Source organism: Scyliorhinus torazame, chromosome 11 (genome assembly GCF_047496885.1).
Source record: "Scyliorhinus torazame isolate Kashiwa2021f chromosome 11, sScyTor2.1, whole genome shotgun sequence".
NCBI lineage: Eukaryota > Metazoa > Chordata > Chondrichthyes > Carcharhiniformes > Scyliorhinidae > Scyliorhinus > Scyliorhinus torazame.
This window is the reverse complement of record NC_092717.1, coordinates 121,077,180-121,091,167: the sequence shown is the minus strand read 5'-3', so window position 1 is coordinate 121,091,167 and position 13,988 is coordinate 121,077,180. Positions and strand designations below refer to the sequence as shown.

Here is a 13,988-nt window from a genome sequence, read left to right as displayed (position 1 = left end):
CAAAACATATCAAAATCAGATGCACTGCATGTTTCCATTGGTTTGGTACAAAAGGTAATACTCTTCATGTTAAGCGTGTAAAATATTTTGCATTAGTTACAATTCGGATGTTGAAAAAAATTGTTTTTTTAACAGAATCTAAATTGAATGTACTTCATCAAAGAACAATTGAGGTCTTTCTAGCCTGCTGCATTTATATTGGTGATTAATTTCAATTGAGCCGAAACTTCTGTTGTGTAAAAATGAAAAGATTTAGCGCTACTTAATAAAGTAAAATTATGCTGACGATGTAATGCCTTAATTATTTTGTTTGTGCAATTCCTTTAAAAAATATTTAATTTATTTTCCTCCTTTTAGTCTCTTTCAAATACTCCGTCAGACATGACGCAGATTAGTGGACAAAATTCTCAGTTAGCAAGTGGAGAAGAGCGACAAAAGTCACTGGACCAACAGCGCATGCAAGAGAAGGCCAATCGTATTGTGGCTGAGGCCATTGCTAAAGCGAAAGCTCGCGGTGAACAAAATATTCCCAAGGTGATTGATCAGCTGGTGATGTCTAGCACTGCAGTGGATAGCTCAACTGAAGAGAAAAAGAAAAAGAAGAAAAAACCAAAAGAAAAGAAAGACCCCAAGGAGTCCAAAGAAACGAAGGATAAAAAACCCAAGTCAACGGCAACTAAAATCAAAAGCAACAAGAATGCAAGGTAAAAACATGTAATTTTTTATCACAGCATTGGAGCTTTTGCTTTGTGGATATTGAATTGCTGCACTTTTGTCCTAATGATCCAGAGGTTGTTTGAGATATTTGTCTGGTTTATGCTTCAGTGGCTCTAATCCACTGATCTGGTTTTTTTTTACAAATATAAGATGACAGATGTAAAATAATATCTCATGTAAATAATTCAGCAATGTGTGGAGTTGCAGGAGATAAAAGCTGCTGAAGCAACATAACTCTGGAAAGTCAAGCATTTTAATATAAATTTGATATCCAAAAAGGAATTAACCCCGGCCCAATCAAAAGTTCAGAATAAGGCAATATTAATAAAGAACCAGAGTCACTACTATGATAAACAGCCACTTCCAATAAGTTAGTGTTTTCAGATTGACACCTTAATGCTCTCAGTAGATCAAAATGATCAAAACTATTGTTATTCCCAATATATACAAGTGCAACAGTTTGAGGGTGGGTGAGGAGCAGATGATGGGCAGCGAAAGGAAGGGGCAGATTGCATAAAATTCAGATTCACTTGGGTTGAGTTACATGAGTTTCAGTTTCAGAAAGTGGATTCTCTAATTCTATTGTCTTCAGTATTTATCAAGAGGTAAATGGCACTTAAAAAGATATTTTTTTTCCTCCATTTTCACATTTTCTTCAGAATTTACACCCCAACAAACCGTAAACGGTAATGAATAGAATATCAATCCCCTTATTAACAGCAACGATCCCATCCTCTCACCCCCCCCCCCCCCCCCCCCCCCCAAAAACAACGGCCCACCTGACAAAATAAGCATCAAATAAATGAAACCTCCCAAGGAGGAAAAAAGGAATCCGGAATTGCCTATGGTCACCATTGACATACATAGTCCATCCCGTCAACCCCCCCCAATATTCAACGCCATCCAATCCCCGAAAGAGTACCGTGAATGACACCCATGAATTGTAGACCCACCCCCCCCCTTCCCCCAGACTCCTCCCCTCCACTTCCTCTTGTGAACTCCTCCCCCCAACATCGGTTCCTTCCCCCAATTTTTCACCCCAGCTGGACTCACCGAAACCTGTTCTACTAGGCTCCGATGACCGCAGCCCTTCCCCCACCTCGTGGAGGCCCCCGCCCGGGTCTCCTTCCCCTTTGCCCGGTCCCAGGAAAACCAAGAAATCCCCTTTAGCACACAACCCCAGCATACACACCCAAGCCCCAAAGAACCATCATTGCAAATGAAAGTCCCAACTCTTCCCTTGTCCAAATATACAGCGTCGACTCATTTAGTACATGCACCAACACGCAGTGAAAAAATAAAATTACATGAGGCTACATCGGTACACGACCCGCTCTCAGTCCCATTTCTCAATTCTGCCACAGCCCTTCCGCCTTTGCAAACTTCTCTGCCGCTTCCGCCGTCCCAAAATAAAAGTCCTTGGATTTGTAGGTCACTCTCAACTTAGCTGGATATACTAAGTCGCACTGCACCTTGCTGATGTACTGTGCCTTCTTCATCCGGCTGAAGGCAGCCCGCCTCCTCGCCAGCTCCACCGTAAAGTCCTGGTATATGCGTATACCAGCTCCAGCCCACTGCACCACCCGCTTCTGCTTGGCCCGGCTCAGGACCTTCTCCTTCATGCTATACCTACGGAAACACACAGTTACTACTCTTGGCGGCTCACTAGCCTTTGGTATAGACCTCTACGGCCGATTAGCCTGATCCAGTTCATATCGCGAGATTATCATAGATTATCATAGAATTTACAGTGCAGAAGGAGGCCATTCGTCCTATTGAGTCTGCACCGGCTCTTGGAAAGCGCACCCTACCCAAGGTCAACACCTCTACCCCATCCCTATAACCCAGTAACCCCACCCAACACTAAGAGCAATTTTGGACACGAAGGGCAATTTATCATGGCCAATCCACCTAACCTGCACATCTTTTGGGCTGTGGGAGGAAACCGGAGCACCCGGAGGAAACCCACGCACACACGGGGAGGATGTGCAGACTCCGCATAGACAAGTGACCCAAGCCGGAATCGAACCTGGGACCCTGGAGCTGTGAAGCAATTGTGCTATCCACAATGCTACCATGCTGCCCCGAGAGGGATCGTCTCCCTCCCCCAATAGCTTCGCCAACATCGTGGCAAAATACTCCCGACGGCCTCGGGCCTTCCACCCCTTCGGGCAGACCCACGATCCTTAGAGTCTGCCGTCTGGATCTGTATTCCAGGTCTTCCATTTTGGCTCCCAGACACTTGATGGTCTCTATCACCTTCTGCAACTCCTTCCCCATCGAGGTGAGTTGATCATTGTGCTGCGATAATGCCTCTTCCACTTCCTTCAGTGTCTCACCTTGCTTCCGCAGCTCCGCCGCTGCGCTTGATACCGCTGCCCTCATCGGGGCAATCGCCTCCTCCACCAGCACTTTCAATACCGCCCTCATCTCCTTCTTCATCGCTTCCATGTGCTTTGTGAACTGTTTTTCAAGTTCCACAGCCATCATCGTGGTCATTTCTTCTGCTGTGCGCAATGCGGCCTCCCCTGGTTCCCCGGCCTCCGCTTTCCTTACAGTTCCTGCGCTGACTTTTCCACTCACTGACGGACTTTCATTAACCCCCTTTTTCACGGCCGCTTTTTCCCAAACTTGGACATTTCTCCTCCCTGTGCCTTCTTACAGCTTTTTCAGCCTCCGTTGCCCCTGGGACCGGGTGTTAAAACCCTGAAATTTCTCTTCCCGAGCAGAAGCCCTCCAGTGCGGTTGCTTCCCACCTGCCGTCACCGGAAGTTGAGGTAAATGGCACTTTAACAGTAAAGCTAAGTTTTGACCAGCTATCACTGCTTCATACTGTAAAGATATCAGTTTGTTGATGTGTTTCTGGAAAACATCTGATAATGAATTTTTGTACTTGACTGGAAAATTTAAACTCTTAACATTCAAATTGCTTTGCGTTTTGCCACAATCTTGCCTGATGTGGCAGGACTCAACAATGTAAACTTTCAAATTTGAGCAGAATGCATGTCTCAGTTACAGAAACCCTACAATTAGAAAAGAGATCTGCCAATGTATTTTACCCTAAAAGGCATCTCTCCCATGTGCTCTTTGAACTCTAGATCAAAATGACACCTGAAGCCAACTTATATTTGCTAATCATAGTTACAAATGTTTTTTTTCATTGCCTGTCTGCTAATTTACCCTAACTCCCCTACTTCCTTGCTCCATGTGTGTTTTCTGGCTCACACCCCTGGGTCTCATGGTGCCATCCCTGCATAAACCCATCTCTTGCCCTCCTCTGATACACAGACCCTAGGAGATTTCCACTCAGTTGTACAGCATGATATCTCTTCACACATTTGTAGCAGGAACAATCACAATTGCTATTTCAGAGTGCTGACTCAAAGTAAACAAGATGACATATGTAGACAGCAATTGGGAGTTTAGGGGCAGAGCAATCCCTGGAACATCACGTCCAGCCCCGCCGATGCAAACCTATGGTTGTCACATATTGGAGCCCACAACGGCATGCCTTCCGGTCTCAAGTGTTGCCTACACTGATACTACCACTGGGCTCACGAGGTACAGCACTGGTGAGAACGGCAGGGGTGCCAACAACACTGCCCCGAAACTGGTCCCCTTATATGCTGCCAACCCCACCCACCCACAGACCAACCTCTCCTCCACTGCCCATTTCCTAACCATTGCGATTTTGCTACCCAGTAATAATTCAACAGGCTCAGAACACCTGGGGGGGAGGTGCAGGGATTGGGCTGAGGGAGATGATGGACTGTGTGGGTTGATGCACTGGGGAAGTTACCGGGTCTAGATGGGTTTGCAGCCAAGTTTTCTAAGAAGTTTCGATTGGAGCTGGTGCCTCTGCTTGTTAGGATGTATAATGAGTCATTATACATCCTAACAAGCAGAGGCATCAGCTCCACTCTTGGAAGCTCCAGCCTGTCCAAGAACTGCCTCATGCCCACCTTCCCGGTCAGAGGCACCGATTCATACAGCTTTTGATAGAAGGCATCAAGACCCCATTCACCCCCTCTGGCTCCGACACCACCGTGCCTCTCTCATCCCTCACCCTTCCAATCTCTCACCCCCGCCTACTTCCTCAACTGATGCACCAACATCCTGCTCACCTTTTCCCCATACTCATAAAATGCCCATCTGTCCCCTCTGCAGCCTTTCCCGTGGACTCCAGCCCATCTCCTTTAACAACGCCTCCCCCAGCACCACCGAATATCTCCAGTGCACTCTCAGGATGTTCTCAACTAACCTCAGCCTCTCCTCCCATTCCAATCCCTCTCTATGCGCCCGGATTGAAATGAATTCCCCCCTTACCACCATCTTCAATGCCTCCCACAGCGAGGAGGCCGTGGGGTCCCCTGTATTATTCAGTTCCAAATAATTTAGAATGGTCACCCTCACACTCTCACAGAACCCCTTGTCCTCCAGAAATCCCACATCCAGTCTCCACTGCGTCTGCTGAGCCTCCCCCTGCACCACCTGCAAGTCCAGCAAGTGAGGTGCGTGATCTGAAACAACGATTGCCGAATACTCCGGACTAACCATCCCCCACCAATAGCGCCTTGTCCAGTACAAAGCCATCTATCCGGGAGTATACCCGGTGCACATATGAAATGTACGAAAACCCCTTCGCCCTCGACCTCCCAAACCGCCACCGGTCCGCCCCTCTCATATGTTCCATGAACCCCCATCAACTCTTTTGCTGTCGCTGAAACCTTCAGAGACCTAGGGCGTGACCGGTCTAACCTAAGATCCAGAACTGTATTGAAATTTTCCCCCATAATCAACCGATGCATATCCAGGTCAGGAATCTTCCCTAAAACCCTCCTCAAAACATCCATGTCATCCCAGTTTGGAGCATGAACATTCACTAGCACCTCAGGAGACCCGTCCAACTTCCCGCTAACCATCGTGTACCTGCCCTCCCGGGTTGGCTAGACTCTTCTCAATAGCCGTCCTAAGCGGCTCTACCACCTTAGGTCCTCTGAGGACTCCTTCCTCTGCTGCTGGAATTTGTTGTTCGAAAAATTCACAAGCTGCTCTGTGGATCACAGGGCAGGCAACGATGCCCCAGCACCGTCTGCCATCTTTTTCTGTGTCGCACCTCCAATATCCTCGCGGTGAAGCTGCTGCCTCTTATTGTTACACTTTCATGTTGTAAGCCACAAACTGGCCCCACCCAGAGCAGTATTGCAATCCTTCAGTGCTTAGGCACCATTTGCCAATAAAACACCCCCTCAAATCAGGTAGGGAAGGACCAGAAAATTCCACCTCGAGCGGCCACCATCAAATGTGCGACCACTCACTCCATGGCCGCCACCGGTAGTCGGCTGTAATAGTTCTAATGGTTGGAAACCCTGAATATTCAACCTGCAGTGTTCTTGCAGTGCATTTAATATTGGCTTTATATCCACTTCGATAATTTTCAGAAGTAATTTTCTTAACCCATTTTTGTGATGGTCATGAATTCTATTCCCTTAAGCATGTTAGTTTGCAACAAATAAATTTTGTAACTGTGGCCTGGTTAATTGTTAGGACCTCAGTTCATGGGTGCATAGATCATGCAATGGACTCAAATATACATGCTGGCTGATGGTTAAAAATCTAATCATTTTATTGCTTGTTGTAATCCAGAACTGATATTTAAATGCAAGAGTAATGCTCATTGTGATGCGTTATAGATTTTTCAAAGTTACAATGGATGTTTTCACTGCACCAACTCCTGCTACAGAATGCACCATTTCCTTATTGAGATATCCCTGTGTGTGTTAGTATTGAATTGACCACATCTTTTTTTTCTCTTCCTTCCTGTTGGGAAACCTCTACAACAGATGGTCTAGCTGAGATTGGAATGTCACCATTAAGGGAACTGAACACATACCATATCCCACTATGTGCACAGACTCACTGGCAGCAGTACATTATTTTTTGTTATTATCACAGATTTACCTATCAACATTTTCTAATGGATGCAAGCTTTAATGGACGCAAGTCTAGAGTGTCAGGACACCCTGGGCTGGTGCGCGGTCAATTCTAACCCCACTTAACCCGAGGTTGCAACCCAAGTGAAACTAAAGTTACTTAAATATCCAAAGACTTTGGTTTGATCCTGAGTACAGCCACCAGATTTGTAAATTTTAACACCAATGACCTTTTATTATTTAACAGTAATTGCCCTTTCCAACTCGTCCCACTTTATATATTTTTTTACACAGACCATATAGAGGGAAAGGGTGGTGGAGAGGGAAGAAAATAATAAATAAACAATAGTGATCTTTGACTTCAAGTGGATACCTTCCACTTAGTTTCTTTCTCCAGTTTAGGCCATCAGTTAGATGTTATCTTTTCCTTCAGCTTGTAATGGTGACTGTAGAGGCACGCAGGCAGCCAGCATCCACGAAGAAGATGAAACCACAGCTTCTTATTTAAGGGGTTTTGTGTCTTCTGCAGAGTTCTCTCTGGAAAAACCCCACCTGGCAGGAACCAATCATTGTCTGTTGCCAGACAGAACACTGTCCCTGGACAACCCATTGGCCGCCAGCCAACCAGTCGCACCGAATCCCGCCGATCTGCTGGGTGGCAGAAAGTCTGTGGATTTCCTTTCCCAAATACAAAACTTAAGCAAATAGTGTTCCAGTTGTCAAGCTATTTGAAACTTTGAATTCTATACTTCCTCCGCTCGCTTGACTTAAGTGTATCTCAATTAACGGTCCCTGTCATAATATACACCAGTATATCATGGTGCAGACACACACACACACGCACGCACACATACACACACTGATGGACATGCAGTGGTTGCATACCTGCAACTAATCAGCATTCCGGCATTCTGAACTATGGAGAACATCAACCCGCCACCTCCGCTCCGCATCGCCGGCATCTCAGCGTACAGTGACAACCAGCAACAATACCCAGGCAAGATGTTCAAGATCCAGGTTCCACAGCAGCTCCAGTGCCACGGCGATCTCCGCGAAACTGGCGGGCATTCCGGCAAAAGTTTGCAATCTTCCTGCTGGCAGCCGAACTAGAAGACCTGGCCGATCCTGAAAAAACCGAGCTTCTCCTCACCATCGCCAGTGCCAGAGCAGAAGAAATCTTTTAAAAATTCAAGTTCTCCAAGGGGTAAAACAGGAGCGACTTCCAGACAGTCCTGGACAAATTCGGCAAATACTGAGAGGAAAACACACTCCAACCAGCAAGGAAAGGTAAGAGAAGCGCCAGTACTCACCTCGAGGCCGAAATCCCGGAGCAGAGAACTATTTTGGTCGGTGGCCATCTTTCTAAAGGGACTGCACTTGCACAGTTGCGTGACGCTGCGCAGGCGCAATCACGAAAACGGCCATCAGTAAAGGAACTGCGATCTGCGCATGTGCAAACGCCTCCTATGTGCTACGTCACGCGCGTCATGATGTCAGAGGCCCCGGACCACGCCCATTTAAAGGGGAAACATCCCAAATCAAAAAAAAAAAAATCTTTTAAAGCTGTAAAACAACCTTTCTTCACCTGGAATGACAGCACAATGCCTCAAATTGAACCAGGAAATGAAATAAACCTCCGAAGAACCCTGCAACAAGCAGTTACCTACCCCCAAACCGATTCCGACTTCCCGCAGACCAGTGACACCGAGGACCCGAGGGAACCTCTTCAAGTCGCTGTTATAACAAAGAACAGGCTGTCCCCGAATCAAAACCACCTTTGGTGCACAGCATTGATCCAGACGACGAGTGGTGTGCCACTCTGACGGTCAACCGATCTCAGATATGATTCTGCCTGGACACTGGTGCTTCCGCTAATCTCCTAGCGTGGTCAGCCTTTCAGACCCTTGGGGTTACACCAACCATTCTTCCGTCGACCTGCCAACTAGTGGACAACAATGGCAAGGTCATTCCTGCTACCGGTTCATGCCAACTCGAAGTGACGCACAAATCGCGAAAAGCCATCCTTCCCTTCGAGATCGTGGTCTCCTCGAAGGACTCAGTGCTAGGCGCACAGGCGTGCAAACTCCTAAACCTCGTTCAACGAGTACACTCTCTCTCTCTCTCTCTCTCTCTCTCTCTCTCTCTCTCTCTCTCTCTCTCTCTCTCTCTCTCTCTCTCTCTCTCTCTCTCTCTCTCTCTCTCTCTCTCCAGAGGACACATCTGCCTTCCAGGGTGCGGACTTCAGGGCGCAACTCAATGCCATCATCGACCAGCACCGCGACGTTTTCGAAGGCATGAGCACACTTCCATACACTTACAAAACCCTGCTCAAACAAGATGCCACGCCTGTGGTTCATGCACCTCGCAGAGTCCCAGCACCCCTCAAGGACCACCTCAAGCAGCAGCTGCAGGACCTCCAGGACCAAGGAGTGCTCTCCAGAGTGACTGAACCAACCGACTGGGTCAGTTCCATGGTGTGCGTAAAGAAGCCCTCCGGCGAGCTCCGGATCTGCATTGACCCAAAGGATCTGAATCGCAACATAATGAGGGGGCATTACCCTTTCCCCAAGCGCGAGGAGATCACGTGTGAGATGGCTCGGGCCAACATCTTCACCAAACTTGACGCCTCAAAAGGATTCTGGCAAATTCAACTAGACCGGTCCAGCAGAAAGCTGTGTACCTTTAGTACCCCGTTTGGCAGATACTGCTACAACAGGATGCCGTTTGGGATTATATCAGCATCAGAAGTATTCCACCGGATCATGGAGCAAATGATGGAGGGCATTGAGGATGTGCGTGTCTATGTTGACGACATCATAATTTGGTCCACCACCCCACAGGAGCATATCCGTTTCCTCCAGCGCGATTTCAAACTAATCCGGGACCAAGGCCTTCGCCTCAACAGAGCCAAATGTTCCTTCGGCCAGACAGAACTCAAGTTCCTAGGGGACCACATCTCCCGGTTGGCTGTGCGGCCGGATGCGGACAAGGTGGCAGCCATCATGGCCATGCAGAAGCCAGCGGATAAGAAGGCGGTCCTCTGATTTTTGGGCGTGGTCAACTTCCTGGGGACGTTCATCCCCAACCTCTCCTCCCATACCACAGCTCTCTGGAACCTGGTCAGGAAGACGACAGACTTCCAATTGCTTCCCGCCCATGAGCGCGAATGGGAGGAGCTTAAGACCAAGCTGACCACGGCCCCGGTATTGGCATTTTTTGACCCCACGAAGGAAAAAAAAATTTCAACAGATGCCAGCCAATCCGGCATTGGGGCGGTGCTCCTGCAACGCGATGAGGTCTCATCATGGGCCGCCGTTGCATATGCGTCAAGTGCCATGACCCCCACGGAACAGCGCTACGCGCAGATCGAAAAGGAGTGCCTGGGCCTGTTGACTGGGGTCGACAAATTTCATGATTACGTGTGCGGCCTCCCCCAATTCACTGTCGAGGCCGACCATCGCCCGTTGGTCAACACTATACAAAAAGACCTGAATGATATGACCCCTCTCCTCCAGCGCATTCTGCTTAAACTCCGGCAGTACGATTTCCAGCTCCTAAACACCCCGGGCAAGGACCTGATCATAGCCGGCACTCTGTCCAGGGCAGTCAACACCCCGTGTGACCCAGAGAGGTTCGTCTGCCAGGTTGACGCCCATGTGGCCTTCACGGCCTCCAATCTGCCGGCCACGGATAAACGCCTTATCCACATTCGCCGCGAGACTGCGGCTGGCCCCCTACTACAGCGTGTCATGCGCCACATGACGGACGGGTGGCTCAAGGGCCAATGCCCGCAGTTCGACAATATCCGAGACAATCTGGCAGTAGTCGATGGTGTCCTCCTGAAGCTGGACCGCATCGTGATCCCGCACAGCATGCGCCAGCTCGTTTTGGAATAGCTACACGAGGGCCACCTTGGCGTGGAGAAGTGCCGACGGAGGGCCCGAGAGGCTGTGTACTGGCCCAGCATCATTGAGGACATCGCCAACAGTGCTCAACTGCCCCACCTGTCAGCGGTTCCAGCTGGCCCAACCACGTGAGACCCTACAGCCCAATGAGTTGGTCAAGTCCCCTTGGTCTAAGGTAGGCGTTGACCTGCTCCATGCGCTCAGCAGGGACTATGTTCTGATTGTAGACTATTTTTTGAACTACCCGGAGGTCGTACGCCTGCACGACATCACATCATCAGCGGTCATCCGTGCCTGCAAGGAGACCTTTGCTCGTCACGGCATCCCACTCACTGTGATGTCGGACAATGGCCCCTGCTTCGCGAGCCAGGAATGGTCCAACTTTGCCAGCAGGTACAACTTTGTGCATGTGACATCCAGTCCCCTGCACCCCCAATCCAATGGCAAAGCAGAAAAGGGCGTCCACATCGTCAAACGGCTCCTCTGCAAGGTTGCCGATGCAGGATCCGACTTCTACCTCACCTTGCTGGCCTATCGTTCGGCCCCACTCTCCACGGGCCTGTCGCCTGCCCATCTGCACATGGGCCGCTCCCTTAGGACCACGGTGCCGTCCATTCACGTCCTAGACCTCGACCACGTTCCGGTCCTTCAGCGGATGCAACAGTCCTGTGCACAACACAAGGCGGCGCATGACGCTCGGGCGACTGATCTCCCTGCTCTGGCGCCGGATGACAACGTCCGCATCCATCTTCCGGAGGGTGGCTGGTCTGCAACTGCTGTGGTTCTTCGGCAGATGTCTCCCCGCTCGTTCCTGGTTCGTCTGCCAGATGGTTCCATTCGCCGCCGCAATCGGCGTGCCCTTCGTCTCGTTCCACGCTCGCTACGTGATCCTCCACCGGTGCCACGCCCTCCAGTTGTCCCCAACCTGGACTATGTGGAGAGTCCGAATACTCTTCATCCTCCTTACTCTGCCGTGGCCCAACCCATTCCTCAGCCGGTGGTTCCTGACCCACCCTTGAGGCGGTCAACCAGAATTCGTCGCCCACCTCAGAGACTTGACTTATGAGTTTTACGATGTTGGACTCTTTGATCTGTTCTGTTATCCTGTTTCACATTCCAGTAGTTTGTATATAATGTTCATTTTGTTGTTGGTGTGACACCCTATTTCTCGGCACCAGGCACCTTTCCGTGTAAATAGATCAGCCTCGTACATAACACGCACACACATAGTCAGGTACATTCACTACACAATATTTATTGTCACGCAGGCACACATTCTTTATATAAAAGGGGGGATGTCATAATATACACCAGTACATTATGGTGCAGAGACACACACCCACTGATGGACATGCAGTGGGACCAATCAGCATACACAACACCGCAGCCAATCACCAGTGAGAGCACACCACGCACTATAAAGACAGGGGACAGGAGAGTTCCCGCTCTTTCTAGTAGCGGCCAGCTCGGAGCACAGAGCTCACAGCCTGCAACACAGACATTCACCATGTGCTGAGTGCATCACCTGGTTAGGACTAGACATGTGTCAATGGTTAAAGCTGGTATTGCATTTACCCACAGTTCAAGTATGTTAATATAGTTAACCTTATAATACAATAGAGTTGCACCACTTCCAGTGTTGGTGACCTGTTTGTGATCCAGAACACCCAACACATCAGTCCCTGGACCAAAAAACAATAAAGATTAAAAAAAGAAATAGGAACAAAGGGAAATAAAAAGGAAGTACTCTTAACAAGAAAAAAAATACCCATTGGTAGGCTTTATGGGAAGTACATTGTGCCAAATCATTAAAAAAATAAATTGAGTACCCAATTCATTTTTTCCAATTAAGGGGCAATTTAGCGTGGTCAATCCACCTAGCCTGCTCATCTTTGGGTTGTGGGGGCAAAACCCACGCAAACACTGGGAGAATTTGCAAACTCCACACGGACAGTGACCCAAAGCCGGGATCGAACCACGAACCTCGGACCTCAGCGCCGTGAGGCAGCAGTGCTACTCACTGTGCCACTGTGCTGCCCATCCATTGTGCCAAACATGACGATACCTGTAATAAGTAAGGGTGATGATTTCTCAGTTTGAATTAACTATATGCTAAGTGACCCAGACTATGCTTGATTTGCATGTTAATTGTTGCTAATTTATTTGATAGTTATTTGCCTTTTGAGTAGTATATTTATGCTTCAATGACTCTTGTTAAATTTCCAAATAATTATATTGCAGTTTTGCTGTGCTTCTTCACAAGACCAGTGGCTTTAGTGAGATCACAGGTGAATAATTTGGATGCTGAAAAGATGATTTCCCTTCTACGAAAGACTAGAACTAGAGGACACAGTTTAAAAATAAAGGTTCTCCCATCTAAGATGGAGATAAGAAGAAACGTTTTCTGAAGCTTATGAATCTTTGGAACTCTTCCATGAGGCAGGGTCATTTAACATTTTTAAGACAGAGCTAGATTACATGTTAGTCAAAAATCTATGGTTATTGGGGTTAGGTGGAACTTTGATTGTGGGGAGGGGGGCTGGCACCAGGGGAGAAAATTCACTTCATAGGTGGATTAGGAAAATATGCAGGTGTAATTGTTGAATCCACGATCATGAATAGCACAATATTATTGCAGTCTCTGAAATTGTAAATCCATAGAACAGGCTGAATACATAAATAGGATTTTGCTGAAGACATTAGAAGGAATTTTACTTTAGTAGTAGCTTTTTGTTCTGCTGTGAATTTCATTTGGCACATTTTGTTGCCAAAGAATTATTGACCAAAGAATTATTCCACTACTGTGGTTGAACAGTTGGTTAAAATTTTGATGCATGAAATGGGTTCAAAGCAGAACATTGTTGAAAATAAAAGCAAATTCCTGCGGATTCTGGAAATCTGAAATATTTTTTTAAAATTGAGTACCCAATTATTTTTGTCCCAAATAAGGGGCAATTTAACATGGCTAATCCACCTACCTGGCACATCTCTTTGGGTTGTGGGGGTGAGACCTCCACAGACACAGGGAGAATGTGCAAACTCCAGAAGGACAGCAACCTCAGGCTGGGATCGATCCCGGGGTCCTCGGCAATGTGATGGAAATCTGAAATAAACAAAGTGCTAGAAAAACACTGATCAGGCAGAGTCTTTATGACTCCCACAGAGCATAGAACATTGTTGCATTTGTAAGCTGGTGATAACTGATACTCTGGTGCTATACTCACTGTTTACAAGTGAATTTATTTTTAAATTTAAAGTGCACAGTTCTTTTTTTTCAAATTAGCATGGCCAATTAGCCTCTTTGCGCATCTTTGGGCTGTGGGTGTGATACACATGCAGTCACGGTGCGCATGTGTTAACTCTACATGGACAGTTTTGGGAGTTGGACTGGCGATAAAGCTAATGCAGAATTGGTGTAAGTTACAAACAGTAA

General features: G+C 47.8%; 1 protein-coding gene across 3 annotated transcripts in view; it reads left to right on the top strand.

Moving 5' to 3' along the window:
* The window catches only part of chd7 (chromodomain helicase DNA binding protein 7), a 378,323-nt gene that overhangs the window by 91,745 nt on the left and 272,590 nt on the right, over window positions 1-13,988 (top strand). For all 3 annotated transcript variants that reach the window (XM_072467710.1, XM_072467709.1, XM_072467711.1), the window contains exon 3: window positions 358-704. In XM_072467710.1, the coding sequence (XP_072323811.1) occupies window positions 358-704 (347 nt within the window). The remainder of the gene's footprint in view (window positions 1-357; window positions 705-13,988) is intronic.